Below are 17,276 nucleotides of genomic sequence, written 5' to 3' on the forward strand. Positions count from 1 at the left end.
TACCTTGACTGCTCTTTAGAGAAATTAGGATGCCAACATTTACTGAGTGGCTGCTGTTTGCCAGTCACTCTGTTCAGTCTGTTAGGTCCAATGTCATTTAATACAGCAATAAACCCTCTGAGGTTGGTATCATGAATCCATACAGGTGGAGAGATAGGTTCGCAGGCTTGAATACTCACGCACTATTGCAGAACCGGTAGGTAGGTGGTGAGAGCAGAGAGCAAACTTCAAAGCTCATTTGATTGTTCACTGCACTGCCTCTTCTTCCTCCCCCACATCCTCAACCTCCCGCCCCTATGTTCATCATCGGATCCTATGTCTGGAATCTGTCTCTCCACCATCTTCACTACCACTGCTCTAACACTGTCTCTCCCGTGGACAAACATGCAGCAGCCTCCAAGCCTCTGCCCTGTCTCAGACCCTTCCCATCCTGCTGTATGGCCTCCAACTTGCTCCACGATTCCATACACAGATCTGATCATAAGCCACCTCTTCAGTGGCCCTGCAGTGCTTGCAGGGCATAAAACGAAAGCAGTCCAGTTTTCCAACCTACCTTCCTGGCCTTGTCTGCCAAAACTCTGTACTCCCAACCCTCACTCCACTGCCTCTCCAGCCCCTCCCCCCCCCCCCTAACACCCATGACTTCTCCAATCCAGTTCCTGGTCTTCCATGTAGTTGCTACTCAGGGCACCTGAAGGGACTTTTTTTTTTTTTTTCTTAACCTACCTGCCAGTTCTCCACCTGGCAAATTCTTCTTCCCTCAAGGCCAATTCCAATGTCAGTGCTTGTGGGAGAACCACCCCAGACTCTCCTTGGCAGTTCCTAGCTTCTCCTCTTTATATCCATCCACAGGACTCTGTACACATTTTTAATTAGACAGTTTCTGTTGAATGAGAGCTTGTTGTTGAAATGTCTCATCTATTTTTCCCACTTGATAATGAGCCCCCAGGGGATAAAGATCGTGTCATATTTATCTTTGAATTGCCGGCATTCAGAAAAATGCTTGGTATAAAGTCAGCACTCAGTAAATGTTCATTCATGTATGAATAGTCTCTCACGCACGTAAGAGCATCCTGAGAAGCTGTTCAGTACAGCAGACTGAAAACTGAACTAGAGGGAAGGATGCTTGGATTGTAGTCTGGGCTCACCTACCAACTGGCTGTGTTACCAGGGATAGCACTGATCTGGGTCTCAGTCTCCTCACTTGTAAAAGTGGGGGACATCTGAGTGCCTTTCAAGGGTTCACATCTAATGATGCAAAGGACTTGATGGCTTACCCCTAAAAATATCTTTTTTCTCACTGAAAGGGAAAGACCTTATACCTCTTCCAAGAAGAGTCATGGCACACAACCAGGAGCTTCTAGCCAAGACCCCCATCATCAAGTTCAGGCAACAGGACTTTTACTCCTTGCGGGATTATTGCCTAAACAGAGGCCTGCTGTGTGAGGATGAGACATTCCCTGCTGAGACTTATTCCATAGGTCTACAGCTGCTCAAGGGAAAAAACCTCTCCAGCCTAAGCTGGATGCGGCCAAAGGTAAGTGAACCTCCTCTCTAGGGACACGCCCAGCTCCTGGACCCTCTGACATGGTGCCTCCCATGGTGCCTCCCCCTGAAATGAGGGGCCTGAGACCTGGTTTACAGGGCTGGCCCAACTCAAACTGGAAGGAGACTGAAGTTCATCTGGTCCCTCAGCTACAGAGTTGTATCCACAGTGGGATGGAATGACCCTGTACCAGGAAGCAGGACCCCAGTTCTAAGACAGCATGTCACTAGATTACATGCCTCAGGATTCCCGCATAAAAAATGGGAATGCATGGGTAGGAGGATTGTAGTAGTAGCTGTGGGGTCTCTTCAATCTCCGTAAATGAGCCCCTCTGTCTGTCTTCATCATTCTTTAGTCTGTCAGGTATCACTGTCTTTATCTTTTCTCTTTCCTTATTAGAATTTACTCAAAGGGAAGATAACATGTCAGTCACTTATATAATAGGATGAATTTCAACAATTGCCTTGCCTCTGTCATGTATATTTGTATTTTCAGTCTTGTAAAGGCTGATCACCTATAAAAGAGTTGTAAACGTCAGCTGTAAAATTAGGGAGGTATTTCATGGCAATGTTCAAACCCCCCGACTCCCCCACCCCAGTAGACGACCACTAACTCCACCTTGAAGCCAGGTGAGCCCTGTTGGTTTTTTCTAGAACTACCTCAGTTTCAGGGCATGAAGCTCCAAGGGAAATTTCTCAGCCCACTAGACATTCTCATAATATCATGGCTAAGGGCCACTTTGAGGGCCCTGATGCTCAAACCTCCTGTTCATGCTTCCAAAAGCAGCCAGCAGAACCTAGAAGGAGAGGAAAGGATCTAATGTCTAGTAAGCTAATAATTATGATTTCAGCAAGCATTACTGACTGCGAATGAAATGCCAAGCACTCTGTGTAACATGCTCAATAAAGCCAGGTTAGGTTATACAGAAGAGGTACTTTCTGATGACAGAGAACAAGACGGAAACGCTAGAGGTAACAACTCTTGTCCTAACTCAGGACCAATTTGTAGCTTTGGGGGGGGGGGGGGGGGGGGATCAGGTGGGGCTTAGGATGCTACTTAGTTAAGATGGGGCTGCTTCAAGCTTCTAGAATCCGTCTTACCACACAGAGGCAATAAGTCCCCAACAATGACTCCCTACTTGTGGACTTCACTCCTAAGGAGAGCTGAGCAGAGAACTCTATTTAGACCTTGGAAGGATTATATTTTTCTCCCTTTGTTATTTTCAGATGAGGTTCTTTTAGAATGTTTTTTTTTTTTTTTCACAAGGTACTGAGCAATAGATGTGAGACCATATTTATAGTGTTGAAGAATTTATAACATTTTTATTTAGAAAGGGTTGAGAGTTTTTTATTATCTAATTCCAGCAACATCTCAAACTGTGATGTCTTTTGAGGTCCAGGAGAAACTGAGGCAAACAGAAATGAAATGACTCACACAGAATCATTCCAGGAACCCAAAACAGAGGCAGCCAGGGGCCAGATACTTTTTACTCCCGTTGTTCTTTTACCCATCCAAAGGCTCTACCAGGGGGTCATTTTTCATTCCAACATTTCTTTTATAATGTATATGTGGATATGTCATATCTCTTTGTATCCCTTATCACAACTGTCAGCACTTACGCTTGTATAGTATTTTCCAGAGCTTTCCATGTGTCTTCTCTTACTTTGTCTCATGTTCTTTCCCAGTTTTATGAGAGAATAGGTTCAGACAGGTGATGTGACTTGCACAATGTGACACAGTTAGTGAGGGAAAGAGCCAGGATTTAAACTAAAATTTCTGACTCCACATATCGTACTATTCCTCACATAGGATTGTGTGCCCCACAGGATTCTGTTAGGACTTGGGTGAATGAATAAGTGAGTGAATGAATGATTCTGTCCACAGGCACCTGAAATGGGTTTCAAGCTCTACATGTATAATAGAGAATTCTTGAGTTGACCTGTTTTCCAAGTAAGATGGTGGAGGAGAAAGCTGATGTACTCACCCCTTAAACATGGTGATGTCCTCAACTGCCACAGCTCACAACTGCGACTGAAAAGAGCCTTGAAGGAGGAGCTCCAGCCAGCATGGAGCAATCCTACCTGTAATGGCCAACACTTAGATAGTGCTGACCACATGGCAGGCCTGGCTTTAGGTGCTTTGACTCACTGAATCCTCATAATAACTCTATGAGGAGGTACTATTATTAGCCCCATTTTACAGTTGAGAAACAGAAACAGAGAATTAAGTGACCTGCCTAAAGTGTTAGAGCTGGGATTTGAGCCCTGGAGTCTGGCTCTGAGACATATCCCTAACACCACAACTGTATCGCCTCCCGTAAGGCTTCATCATAAGCTCGTGATGTATTTTAGGCTCCTGTTTGCTGCTAATAATACCTTGTGCACCAATAGAATCTCCTACTTTGTCTGGGTAACGGAATCAATCCCTGTCTATCTTCTGCCCTTCTTTCCATTTTTATAGGTGAAAAGAATGAGGATAAAAATGGTACCAGTACCTAACAAGATTATTTTAAGGAATAAATGAAGACAGTACTTAGAACATTGTCTAGCACATTGTAAGCACTTACTAAACACTAGCTATTGTTACTATGACTAATTTGGGAGGGACGGCATAGAGTAGCAGCCACAGGGACCATGCTCTGGGATTTCTTGGGCTTCCACTGTCCAGTCATCTCAGCTTCAGTCTTCAGCCAATTTCAGCAAACACTTTTAAGGAGAAATGTGGGTCAGAGGAAACCATTTGGGGAGGCCAGGGTAGCCTGGCAGGGAGCGTGCGTAGTGCTTTTCTTCTCACATTTTCTTGCCTATCACTATTAGAAGGTTGCCTCCCAATCTAAAGCTTGCTCAGTGCCTAACCAGAGGCCTGACTGGCATCCCCTAAACTTCAGTTATATAATGGCTGAGGTGGCACCAAGGCTCCTTAGGCCATATCTGCATTCTAGGCTTTTCTAGATAATGGGAAAGCTTCATACTCTAGGCAACTGTTAAACCACCATGGGTATCATTCTACCTCGCGTACTCATCTAGGCTAGGTAGGTTCAGCAACAGTGCAAGAGTCAGGGGCATGAAACTAGGCTCAGCTTTCTACACCTCATGAAGAAGAAAAGTTGCTTCGCATCCCATAGTTCATGTTCTCTCTCTCTCTCTCCTTTTGCCTACCTCTTCCTTCTTCTTGTCTCCCCTCTCTCTAACAATTAACCCTAATCCATTTTGCTGCTGTAGAAACTCCTTCTGTTGCTTCCTTCAGCTTTTCTGGGTTTGAGGAATTGGTAACCCACTCCCCACACCCTCCCCTCCCCCCACCAGCAGGCAGTCAGGTTCTGTAAATGCCCGTGACTGTGCCTGGAGCAAATGGCACTGAAAGGATCCAACTCCTCATCCTCCTCAATGTTTCCTGCAACACCAGCCTCAGCGAGAGACAATGCTGAGAACTACGCTTATACCTGGAGACTCTACGTGACATTTCCCCAAACTGAATTTGGCACTTAGAGTCACTTGCTTCTAAAAATTTTATTTCATGAATAATAACAAATTCCATTTATCAAGCATGTACCTGTGCTAGGCATTAATCTAAGCACTTTACATACAACATTTCATTTAATTACCATAACAGGCCTATGAGATAGATATTATTATTATCCTCATTCAGCAGATCAGCACTGTCCAATAGAACTTTCTGCAATGATGGAAATGTCCTTTCTGCCGATACAGTAGCCACCAGTCACATGTTGGTATTGAGCAATTGAAATGGGCTAGTGTGACTGAGGTATTGCAGATTTGATTTAATTTAATTTAATTTAATTTTATTTTATTTAAATGTAAGTTGCCAATATGGCTTGTGGCTAGCATATTGGAAGACACAGAATTGTAGACGTAGATCTTCACAGCAGAGTTGCCACTGTTTCAGACTGAGGAATTGAAATTTCATCTTTGTCCCCATTCTTTAGTGAAAAACATGTTCATTTCTCAACTGAAGAATGGGCTGGGGGCCCAAAACATGTTCAGGACTCAGCACCCAGCCCCACTGTGGATTTTGGCCTGTGGCCATCCCAGAATGAAGTGTTGCCTACCCAGACACCGACGTTCATCTTCCAAGTAGCCAGAGCAGAGTTTCCGAAAGGATCATTTACTATAAATGATTCACCTTGGTTTCAGCATGAGCTATTCCGGAAAGGAAGGGGTTAACAAAGTGGAGCTCTGAATGTAGGCTGTGAAGGCAACAGGTAGCAGAAGGCGACAGAAAGAGAGCATGCCAACAGCCAATTGCCACTGAGCCAAAGAACTTTGATTCCAATAAAGCAAAGTTCTCTAGCAAAAATAGAAAAGGGAGTGACGCTGCCACCTGGCGCAGCCTGAATTGTGGCCACCAGCTGAAAGGGCCTGTGTCTGAAGACCAACACGCTAAACCGGGTGTTTCCTCATCCAAGAGCAGCACACCATCTCGGGGAGGGCATGAGGAGCCTTTGACAAGAACACAGGAATCGCTGTCCAAAACATAGGAAGTGATGCTGTGTTAGAAGGGACACCTCCAGAGACAACTGCAGGGGAGTGCCTTGTTTGGTACCACTTCAGGTATGGGTTATGGGTGTGGATGCAGAGGGGAAGAGGGAGGAGGAGAGGGGAGAGGTCGAGATCTCCTACAGGACATAACCAACAGGAGCTATATAGATATATCCTATTGATTTATTTATTATGAGGAATTGGCACACATAATTATGGAGGCTGAGGCGTCCCAAGATCTGCTATCTGCAAGCTGGAGACCCAGGAAAGCTGATGGTGTAGTTTAGTCCAAGTGGGAAGCCCTGAGGACCAGGGCGGCTGATGGTGTAATTCCCAGTCCCAGGACAGGAGAAGACCAATGTCCCAGCTCAGCAGTCAGGCTGAGAAGGGGTGAATTCTCCCTTCCTCTACGTTTTGTTCTATTCAAGCCCTCAATACATTGGATGATGTCCATCCATATTGGGGAGGGCAATCTTGTTTACTGAGCCCACTGATTCAAATGCTAACACTCCTTAGAAATAATGTGTAGCCAAGAATCTGGGTACCCCACGAGCCAGTCAAATTGGCACATAAAATGAACTATCACAGCTTCCTTCTGTACAAATGATGTTGCAGAGACCTCAAAGGGCCAGTCCATCTCGCAGAGTCAGAAAACACTGAAGACCCTGCCTGCCGGTGTGGTCCGTGGGGAAGGCATTATGGGAGCGGAGTGCCTGATGCACAGCCTGATTCCTGTGCGACCTAGGACAAATCACTCAACCTCTCTGAACCTGCTCCTTGCCCTGGCTGGGCCTCAGAATCACCTGAGGAGCTGTGTGGATCCTGAACTCTACCTCCATCTGACCTACTAAATCCAGGTCATGGGGGGCGGCCTCCAGCAGTCTCCATGTCTGCGAAGCTCCTGCGTGATTCTGAGTCACACTCGGGGTAGAGACTGCCCATCGCCAGTCTTACCACATTCTCTAACTGCCCTGGTGTGCCCAGCCCACCTAGTGACAGGGGACCTGCCCAGAGCCAGGGGATTTTTATCTACCAGCCATCTTGATCTATTTTCTCTGTGGGCCTGGCCTCACAAAGTTGGCCCGGCAGACTGAAATGCTTCTGGGTATAATTTCTGTCTCCTCCTACCTTTGCTCTTTTTGGATCACCCAGGACCCCTCTAAAGCCCAGAGTGAGGAAGGAACAGGCAGCTCAGGACAGGAGATAAAAAATGCTAGTTTGGTACCTAACTTTTATGCACACAATTCTAGTGTTTGCCCATAAATTTGATGTTGACAATTGATTTTTGATTTGAAATAATTATCCTTTAATTTTCATAACGTATCCTTCTATTCCTAATTAACTAAAATTTTGTGTTTTTTCATTTTCGATTTTGTTATTTTGGTAAATCAGAGAAAGTCGTGCATTTATCAAATGCCTTCAAGGCATTTATTGGAAAGATAGCAATTGTTTCTCCTTTGACCCACGTAAATGGTATTTTATACCATTAGATATCCTGATAGGAAACCATCCTGGCATCCTGCATTTCTATGGCAAACCCTACTTACTGGTAGTGGGTTAGTGGTATAATTTATTGTTGATTCATTTGCCGGGTATTTATTTCAGTATATTTCCGTAAATGAAATCAGTCTGTGATGTGGTGTGTGTGTGTGTGTGTGTGTGTATGTGTTTCTCTCTCTCAGGCTGGGCATCCAGGCTGTGCTGACTTCTTAAAATAACCGGTTGCAGGATTCTTTCTTTTTTTAAACACAAACTGTAAGCGACACAGGAATTATTTCCTAAAAGTTTGAGAGAATTCAGCAAGAAAATTTTGAGCTTAGAAGCCTTGACAGAGATAATAGGGAGATACTCTTTGATCATTTAAAAATACTGTTTCAAGGTTATAGATTTTCAGGTTATTTACCAACTTGGATCATTTTGGCCATGTTAATTCTTGTCAGAAAATCATCAGTATGCTTAAACTGATTACTATAGAGCTTTATGTCATGTTTTTATACTGCTAAAACCTCCTTTCTATTTCTAATTTTATTTGGGTTTCTCTAGCATATTAACCAAAGGTTGGGTCTAAGTAAACCTTCTCCCCAAATACAATGTATTCAATATTTGCGTTACTGATCTTGCTGTGTTTCTATTTTGTAATTCACCAGTTGTTCTGTTTATCATTTCTTTCCGTGTATGTTTGTGAGGCTCTTTTGGTCTTTCTAATATCTAAAAGTTGACTGGGTAATCCACGTTTTTATTCTCTCTCGTTTTTTTTTTTTTTAACATCTTTATTGGGGTATAACTGCTTTACAATGGTGTGTTAGTTTCTGCTTTAAAACAAAGTGAATCAGTTATACATATACATATGTTCCCATATCTCTTCCCTCTTGCATCTCCCTCCCTCCCACCCCTCCAGGCGGTCACAAAGCACCGAGCTGATATCCCTGTGCTATGCAGCTGCTTCCCACTAGCTATCTACCTTACGTTTGGTAGTGTATATGTGTCCATGACTCTCTCTCGCTTTGTCACAGCTCACCCTTCCCCCTCCCCATATCCTCAAGTCCGTTCTCCAGTAGGTATGTGTCTTTATTTCTGTCTTACCCCTAGGTTCTTCATGACATTTTTTTTCTTAAATTCCATATATATGTGTTAGCATATGGTATTTGCCTTTCTGACTTACTTCACTCTGTATAACAGACTCTAGGTCCATCCACCTCACTACAAATAACTCAATTTCATTTCCTTTTATGGCTGAGTAATATTCCATAGTATATATGTGCCACATCTTTATCCATTCATCCGATGATGGGCACTTAGGTTGTTTCCATCTCCGGGCTATTGTAAATAGAGCTGCAATGAACATTTTGGTACATGACTCTTTTTGAATTATGGTTTTCTCAGGGTATATGCCCACTAGTGGGGTTGCTGGATCATACGGTAGTTCTATTTGTAGTTTTTTAAGGAACCTCCATACTGTGCTCCATAGTGGCTGAACCAATTCACATTCCCACCAGCAGTGCAAGAGTGTTCCCTTTTCTCCACACCCTCTCCAGCATTTATTGTTTCTAGATTTTTTGATGATGGCCATTCTGACTGGTGTGAGATGATATCTCATTGTAGTTTTGATTTGCATTTCTCTAATGATTAATGATGTTGAGCATTCTTTCATGTGTTTGTTGGCAGTGTGTATATCTTCTTTGGAGAAATGTCCATTTAGGTCTTCTGCCCATTTCTGGATTGGGTTGTTTGTTTTTTTGTTATTGAGCTGCATGAGCTGCTTGTAAATTTTGGAGATTAATCCTTTGTCAGTTGCTTCATTTGCAAATATTTTCTCCCATTCTGAGGGTTGTCTTTTGGTCTTGTTTATGGTTTCCTTTGCTGTGCAAAAGCTTTGAAGTTTCATTAGGTCCCATTTGTTTATTTTTGTTTTTATTTCCATTTCTCTAGGAGGTGGGTCAAAAGGATCTTGCTGTGATTTATGTCATAGAGTGTTCTGCCTATGTTTTCCTCTAAGAGTTTGATAGTTTCTGTCCTTACATTTAGGTCTTTAATCCATTTTGAGCTTATTTTTGTGTATGGTGTTAGGGAGTGATCTAATCTCATACTTTTACATGTACCTGTCCAGTTTTCCCAGCACCACTTATTGAAGAGGCTGTCCTTTCTCCACTGTACATTCCTGCCTCCTTTATCAAAGATAAGGTGACCATATTTGCGTGGGTTTATCTCTGGGCTTTCTATCCTGTTCCATTGATCTATCTTTCTGTTTTTGTGCCAGTACCATACTGTCTTTATTACTGTAGCTTTGTAGTATAGTCTGAAGTCCGGGAGCCTGATTCCTCCAGATCCGTTTTTCATTCTCAAGATTGCTTTGGCTATTCGGGGTCTTTTGTGTTTCCATACAAATTGCGAAATATTTTGTTCTAGTTCTGTGAAAAATGCCAGTGGTAGTTTGATAGGGATTGCATTGAATCTATAGATTGCTTTGGGTAGTAGAGTCATTTTCACAATGTTGATTCTTCCAATCCAAGAACATGGTATATCTCTCCATCTATTTGTATCATCTTTAATTTCTTTCATCAGTGTCTTATCATTTTCTGCATACAGATCTTTTGTCTCCTTAGGTAGGTTTATTCCTAGATATTTTATTCTTTTTGTTGCAGTGGTAAATGGGAGTGTTTTCTTGATTTCACTTTCAGATTTTTCATCATTAGTGTATAGGAATGCCAGAGATTTCTGTGCATTAATTTTGTATCCTGCTACTTTACCAAATTCATTGATTAGCTCTAGTAGTCTTCTGGTAGCATCTTTAGGATTCTCTGTGTATAGTATCATGTCATCTGCAGACAGTGACAGCTTTACTTTTTCTTTTCCGATTTGGATTCCTTTTATTTCCTTTTCTTCTCTGATTGCTGTGGCTAAAACTTCCAGAACTATGTTGAATAAGAGTGGTGAGAGTGCGCAGCCTGGTCTTGTTCCTGATCTTAGTGGAAATGCTTTCAGTTTTTCACCATTAAGGATGATGTTGGCTGTGGGCTTGTCATGTATGGCCTTTATTATGTTGAGGAAAGTTCCCTCTGTGCCTACTTTCTGGAGGATTTTTGTCATAAATAGGTGTTGAATTTTGTCGAAAGCTTTCTCTGCATCTATTGAGATGATCATATGGTTTTTCTCCTTCAGTTTGTTAATATGGTGTATCACATTGATTGATTTGCGTATATTGAAGAATCCTTGCATTCCTGGAATAAACCCCACTTGATCATGGTTTATGATCCTTTTAATGTGCTGTTGGATTCTGTTTGCTAGTATTTTGTTGAGGATTTTTGCATCTATGTTCATCAGTGATATTGGCCTATAGTTTTCTTTCTTTGTGACATCCTTGTCTGGTTTTGGTATCAAGGTGATGGTGGCCTCATAGAAGGAATTTGGGAGTGTTCCTTCCTCTGCTATATTTTGGAAGAGTTTGAGAAGGATAAGTGTTAGCTCTTCTCTAAATGTTTGATAGAATTCACCTGTGAAGCCATCTGGTCCTGGGCTTTTGTTTGTTGGAAGATTTTTAGTCACAGTTTCAATTTCAGTGCTTGTGATTGGTCTGTTCATATTTTCTATTTCTTCCTGATTCAGTCTTGGCAGGTTGTGCATTTCTAAGAATTTGTCCATTTCTTCCAGGTTGTCCATTTTATTGGCATAGAGTTGCTTGTAGTAATCTCTCATGATCTTTTGTATTTCTGTAGTGTCAGTTGTTACTTCTCCTTTTTCATTTCTAATTCTATTGATTTGAGTCTTCTCCCTTTTTTTCTTGATGTGTCTGGCTAATGGTTTATCTATTTTGTTTATCTACTCAAAGAACCAGCTTTTAGTTTTATTGATCTTTGCTATTGTTTCCTTCCTTTCTTTTTCATTTATTTCTGATCTGATTTTAATGATTTCTTTCCTTCTGCTAGCTTTGGGGTTTTTTTGTTCTTCTTTCTGTAATTGCTTTAGGTGCAAGGTTAGGTTGTTTATTCGAGTTGTTTCCTGCTTCTTAAGGTGGGCTTGTATTGCTATAAACTTCCCTCTTAGAACTGCTTTTGCTGCATCCCATAGGTTTTGGGTCGTTGTGTCTCCATTGTCATTTGTTTCTCTAGGTATTTTTTGATTTCCTCTTTGATTTCTTCATTGATCACTTTGTTATTAAGTGTATTGTTTAGCCTCCATGTGTTTGTATTTTTTCCAGATCTTTTTCTGTAATTGATATCTAGTCTCATGGTGTTGTGGTTGGAAAAGATACTTGATACAATTTCAATTTTCTTAAATTTACCAAGGCTTGATTTGTGACCCAAGATATGATCTATCCTGGAGAATGTTCCATGAGCACTTGAGAAAAATGTGTATTCTGTTGTTTTTGGATGGAGTGTCCTATAAATATCAATTAAGTCCATCTTGTTTAATGTATCATTTAAAGCTTGTGTTTCCTTATTCATTTTCATTTTGGATGATCTGTCCATTGGTGAAAGTGGGGTGTTAAAGTGCCCTACTATGAATGTGTTACTGTTGATTTCCCCTTTTATGGCTGTTAGTATTTGCCTTATGTATTGAGGTGCTCCTATGTTGGATGCATAAATATTTACAATTGTTGTATCTTCTTCTTGGATCGATCCCTTGATCGTTATGTAGTGTCCTTCTTTGTCTCTTCTAATAGTCCTTATTTTAAAGTCTATTTTGTCTGATATGAAAATTGCTACTCCAGCTTTCTTTTGGTTTCCATTTGCATGGAATATCTTTTTCCATCCCCTTACTTTCAGTCTGTATGTGTCTCTAGGTCTGAAGTGGGTCTCTTGTAGACAGCATATATATGGGTCTTGTTTTTGTATCCATTCAGCTCTCTCTCGTTTTATAAGGAATGCATTTGAGATGCTGGGTTTATCCATGAGTGTGGTCTTTTTAATTTTGCAAATATTACAGAAACAGGGAATCAATATTTATTGAACAGGTCCCTTGTCTGATGCTACACTCAGTATTTCACATCCTTCCACCTTTGTAAAATGCAGACGCCTGCTTTGCAACTCTGTCGGGAGACCACTGTGAATGAAGCATCTAGTCCTCGGTGAGGGTTAGGTAACAGCAGCCAGGGCACCAATGACTTTCTCATTTGACTCCCACTTTACGTATGAAGAAACTGAGGTTCAGCAAAGTAAAGAAAGTTGCTCAAGGTCACCCAGGGAACAATGCAGGCAGGATTCCACACCAGGCTCGGTTCAGTCACTCTCAGCACACCTACCCCTCCTCTGTCCATCATGGGGGTAAACCAGGGGTAAACGACGAAGAAGCTGCAGCTGTGCTGGGTCTAGAAAGCGAGCGACACTGTCTTTTTTACCCCATCCAAAAACCTGATGGCCTCCACCCTCTTCTTTAATCCCTGAGTGGAGGATCTCCAGCTAGCCTCCACTGAGACCTTGAGTTCCCTTTTCCAGTAGAAGGTGAGGGGACAGCTAAAGCCACTGAAGTGCCCCAAGTTGCTTTGACACTGGGAGAGTTGCTCCCTCCAGGGCCCTGTGGAGAGCTGCCCTTCCTGCTGGTGTTGGGAGAGACCCCAGGTTCTGAGCAGCCAGGGGTAGGGCATAGGGTCAGCTGGATGCCTCCATCGCAAGGGCCTGAGCCTGAGCGCCCTGCCCTGGCCATCAGAGAGGGCTGGTTATGTGCAGAGAAGATGGTGGGAGGAGGCCTGGTGAGGTGGGCTGGCTGACTTGTTTGCAGACACGCACACCTTTGTTTTCCCCTTGGCGGCTCCACCAGGAAACTGGCCGGCAGTATACGAAGGGCTGACAGATCTCACAAGATACAGGACTCCACACGTTCATGGCTGTTGAGTAGATGAATCTACTTTGCCGCCCTGCTCTCTGGGGACTTATTTGTCAATGTGAAAAGGAATGATACAGGAACAGTTACCAAATTATACAAATCCACACAATGGAAATCCAGGAAGAGATGCACAGAGAGGATGCTCAGAATAATCCTGTGGGCTCCTGGTAGCAGGAAAACCTAGAGGCTGCTTGGGGTCTTCCAGAATCCGTCTGTGTGTTAGCCAGGGAGTGGGCAAAGCCCTGAATAATGCACATCCTCTGTCCTGTACAGCACATGGCTGGACTTGAACCTGGAGCTCAGAATGTCTACACTGACTTCTGAGAGATGACATTTCACAAGGAAGGCGTGGTTATGCTTATAAAAGTTTCCTCTAATAAATGCATCCTCTTCTTTTTTGGTTGTTTATAAACTCCTAATGAAACAGTGCTGTTGGTACCAGGATGGCTGATCATTTGATGTAAGGATCCTGAGTCCTTATCTCTTGGCACAGATTGCTTATGCATTTATTGCCTTTTTGGTCAGTTACATATACACCCTTTTGACATCTGCCTTGCTGTTAGCAATAAAACCTGAAGAATGAGGGCAGCTTTCCTACCTCATATTTTAAACACCTGTTTAAAGAAGTAACTTCTACCCCTCAAAGACAAAGAGAGTGATGTCTTGGGTAGCACACTGGGAGATAGAGGAATGAAAGATGCTCATGGCTTTTCTCCCTCTTTTCTAAGGATTTATTGAAGGGTAAATCAGAGCCTCACTTCATCCTGGAAGATGTGAGCAGTTTCGACATCCAACAGGGGGAGGCAGGTAAGAACTCAACCTCTTCCTTCCCAGCCCTGGATTGACGCAGGCTGCCCAAAGTCAGCCTCAGAGTAGGGGGGGTCAAGAGCAGTGCCCACCTAGACCCCCAGAATGCTGCCCCATCTTCTGAGGAGGCAAGGCTGGCACCCTCGGTGTTGCTGTGGACGGACTGCTCACACCCAGACCCTCGGCCTGGAAGTCGGCTCAGTAGCGTGTGTGCAGAGCCCTTTGGGGAGAGCAATTATCAAAGAAAAGGAGCAAATAGACACAGAGTTTAATCTGAGCACTGAGTAGAGAGAAGCATCAGGGAAGCAAACGTTAATTGAACTTCTGCAAGGCTGTGCTAGATACTTTGTATGTGCTATTTCGGTAAAACCATTACTCCCATCACCACCACCCTCCCATCACTCCAATCACCACCACCACCCCCATCACTCCTGTCACCACCACCACCACCCCATCACTACTCCACCCCATCACCACCTCCACCCCCATCACTCCCATCCCCATCACCTCCACCTCATCACTACTCCACCCCATCACCACCCCCACCCCATCACTCCTATCACCACCCCCACCCCATCACTCCCATCATCACCACCACCCCCCCATCACCACCTCTACCCCCATCACCCCTTTCACCACTACCACTATCTCCATAACCACTACCATCACCTTCTCTATTTTGCTTGGAACTGAACCCAGTGAATCTTTCTTCTGGTTCTCCTCTCTCAGACAGAAAAAAATGCATTATTCAGAAGGAGGTATGCTGACTCTGCGCAGTACATGGGATGGGGCTTCCAGCTGCGCCAGGCAGCTCTCATGGCTTATGTCCCCTCCCAGGAGATTGCTGGTTCCTGGCAGCACTGGGCTCCTTGACACAGAACCCACAGCACCTGCAGAAGATCCTAATGGACCAAAGCTTTTCATACCAATATACAGGGATTTTCCATTTTCCGGTAAGTGTGCTGCTGGGATGCTCCTTAAATGGGATTCTCTGTGAGCACAGGAAGGCGACCGTCGTGAAAGTTCTGTTGGTCTGGCAGCCCGAGATGTGGAAAAGCCACTTATGTGTTAGTTACTCTGTGTTGGCTCGTGATCTGACGACACATAGGGAGGATGAGAGTTAAAATGTTTTCATGTAAATATAAAGAACGACAGAAACAATCAGCAAAAGAGAAGAGCCATTCATCAAGAACCGTGTACATCATTGAGATTTTGTCTGTCTATTCCTGTGCCATATCTGGTTATTTTGATTACAGTAGTTTTAGAGTGAGTTGTAATATCTGGTGGCATAGGTTCTCCTTCATTATTCATTATGCTTGCCCCAAAAATATTTTATCTTGGTGATTCTTGCACATTTATTCTTCTATGAGAATTTTTAAATCATGTGTCTATTTAAAAAGAAAAGCCGGGCTTCCCTGGTGGCACAGTGGTTGGGAGTCCGCCTGCCGATGCAGGGGACACGGGTTCGTGCCCCAGTCCGAGAGGATCCCGCATGCCGCGGAGCGGCTGGGCCCGTGAACCATGGCTGCTGAGCCTGCGGGTCCGGAGCCTGTGCTCCGCAACGGGAGAGGCCACAACGGTGAGAGGCCCGCGTATCGAAAAAAAAAAGAAAAGAAAAGAAAAGCCACTGTGATGCAGAATAGAGCAGCATTAAATTTATGTGTTAATTTGGAAAAATCAAACTTTTATTACTGTAGTTATTCCTTTCCAAAATGACAGTATATCTTTCCATTTATTTGGAACTAGTTTTATGCCCTTCAGTAAAATGTTATAGTTATGTTTTGATATTCATGCTATAGCCATCTTGGTAAATGTATTCTCAGATATTTTACAAGTTTGTAGCTAATATGAATGATTTTTCTAACTAGACGTTGCTAAAAAGAGGAAAGCTATTCCTTGTTTTATATTAAGTTGTATCTAGCCACCTTACCAAATTCTTTTTATTAGTTCTAATTTTTTTCTTTAGTAGTGTCTGGATTTTTTTTTTAGTTATCTAATATTATCCACAAAGATAATTTTGTCTCTTCTTTTAATATTTATAGAGCTTATTTTGCTCTTTTGCCTTGTTGCATTAATTAGAAGGTTGCAATTTCGAATAAGAGTGACGAGCAAAATCCTGCTGTCTCTTGGTTTTAGTGACATACTTTCCTGGTTTGTCCTTCTTTTAATCCACTGTTAGATTAAATTTGCTAAAAATTTTATTAGAATTTTTACATCTGTATCACATGTAGAATTGGCTTCCCATTGTTTGTTGTTTTTACTATGGAGTTATGCTTGCTTTTTAATATGAACCTATTGAGATTTACTTTGATCTGAAATAATTTGTATAATGGCTGTTAATCATTGATTATCTGTTCTTTAAAAGTAAAATAGGCAATAGTTAAATCGTCTGGACCTATCTCCTTTTTATTTATTTAATTTTTATTTTTATTTTTTTGCGGTACGTGGGCCTCCCACCGCTGTGGCCTCTCCCGTTGCAGAGCACGGGCTCCGGACACACAGGCCCAGCAGCCGTGGCTCACGGGCCCAGCCGCTCCGTGGCACGCGGGATCCTCCCAGACCGGGACACGAAGCCATGTCCCCCGCATCGGAAGGCGGACGCCCAACCACTGCGCCACCAGGGAAGCCCCTCTATCTCCTTTTTAAATATGATTTCTTAAACTCTTCTGATGTGTTCAATAGCTGTTGATCTGCTTGGGCCTCTTATTTCTTCTAGAGTTAATTCTTGAAATTTACATTTTGCCAAGAGAACCAACTGTTTCTTCTGTAGTTCCAAATTTATTGCACCAAAGTTGCTTATATAATTCTCTGAAAATTTATTTCTTCTAATTTGTGATTAAGTCAACTTTATTAATCCCTAAACTATATTTTTATTTTTCCTTTTTTTCTTAATCCAGCTCTTCTTAATCCAGCCAAGCTACTGTATTAGTTTTTGAATGACTCAACTTTCAATTTTCATTGTTCTTTCTATTCTTTTTCTTTTAGGGTTTTGATTTCCATATAATTAATTTCAATTTATTTTTATTAATTCCCATTTACTTTCTCCTGGTCAATTTTATTGGTTTTTTGTTTTCTGAAACTATACACTTAATATTCTTTCTTTT

At 42.6% G+C, this 17,276-nt stretch overlaps 1 protein-coding gene across 1 annotated transcript in view; it reads left to right on the forward strand.

Annotated features, from left to right (window-relative positions):
• The first annotated feature begins 1,339 nt into the window (after positions 1-1,339).
• The window catches only part of CAPN13 (calpain 13), a 274,099-nt gene continuing 258,162 nt past the window's right edge, over positions 1,340-17,276 (forward strand). The window contains 3 exon segments of the mRNA XM_029232828.1: positions 1,340-1,537; positions 14,094-14,172; positions 15,010-15,125. Of these exon segments, the coding sequence (XP_029088661.1) occupies positions 1,340-1,537; positions 14,094-14,172; positions 15,010-15,125 (393 nt within the window).

Source organism: Monodon monoceros, unplaced genomic scaffold (genome assembly GCF_005190385.1).
Source record: "Monodon monoceros isolate NGI ecotype Baffin Bay Population unplaced genomic scaffold, NGI_Narwhal_1 Super_Scaffold_19, whole genome shotgun sequence".
Taxonomy (NCBI): domain Eukaryota; kingdom Metazoa; phylum Chordata; class Mammalia; order Artiodactyla; family Monodontidae; genus Monodon; species Monodon monoceros.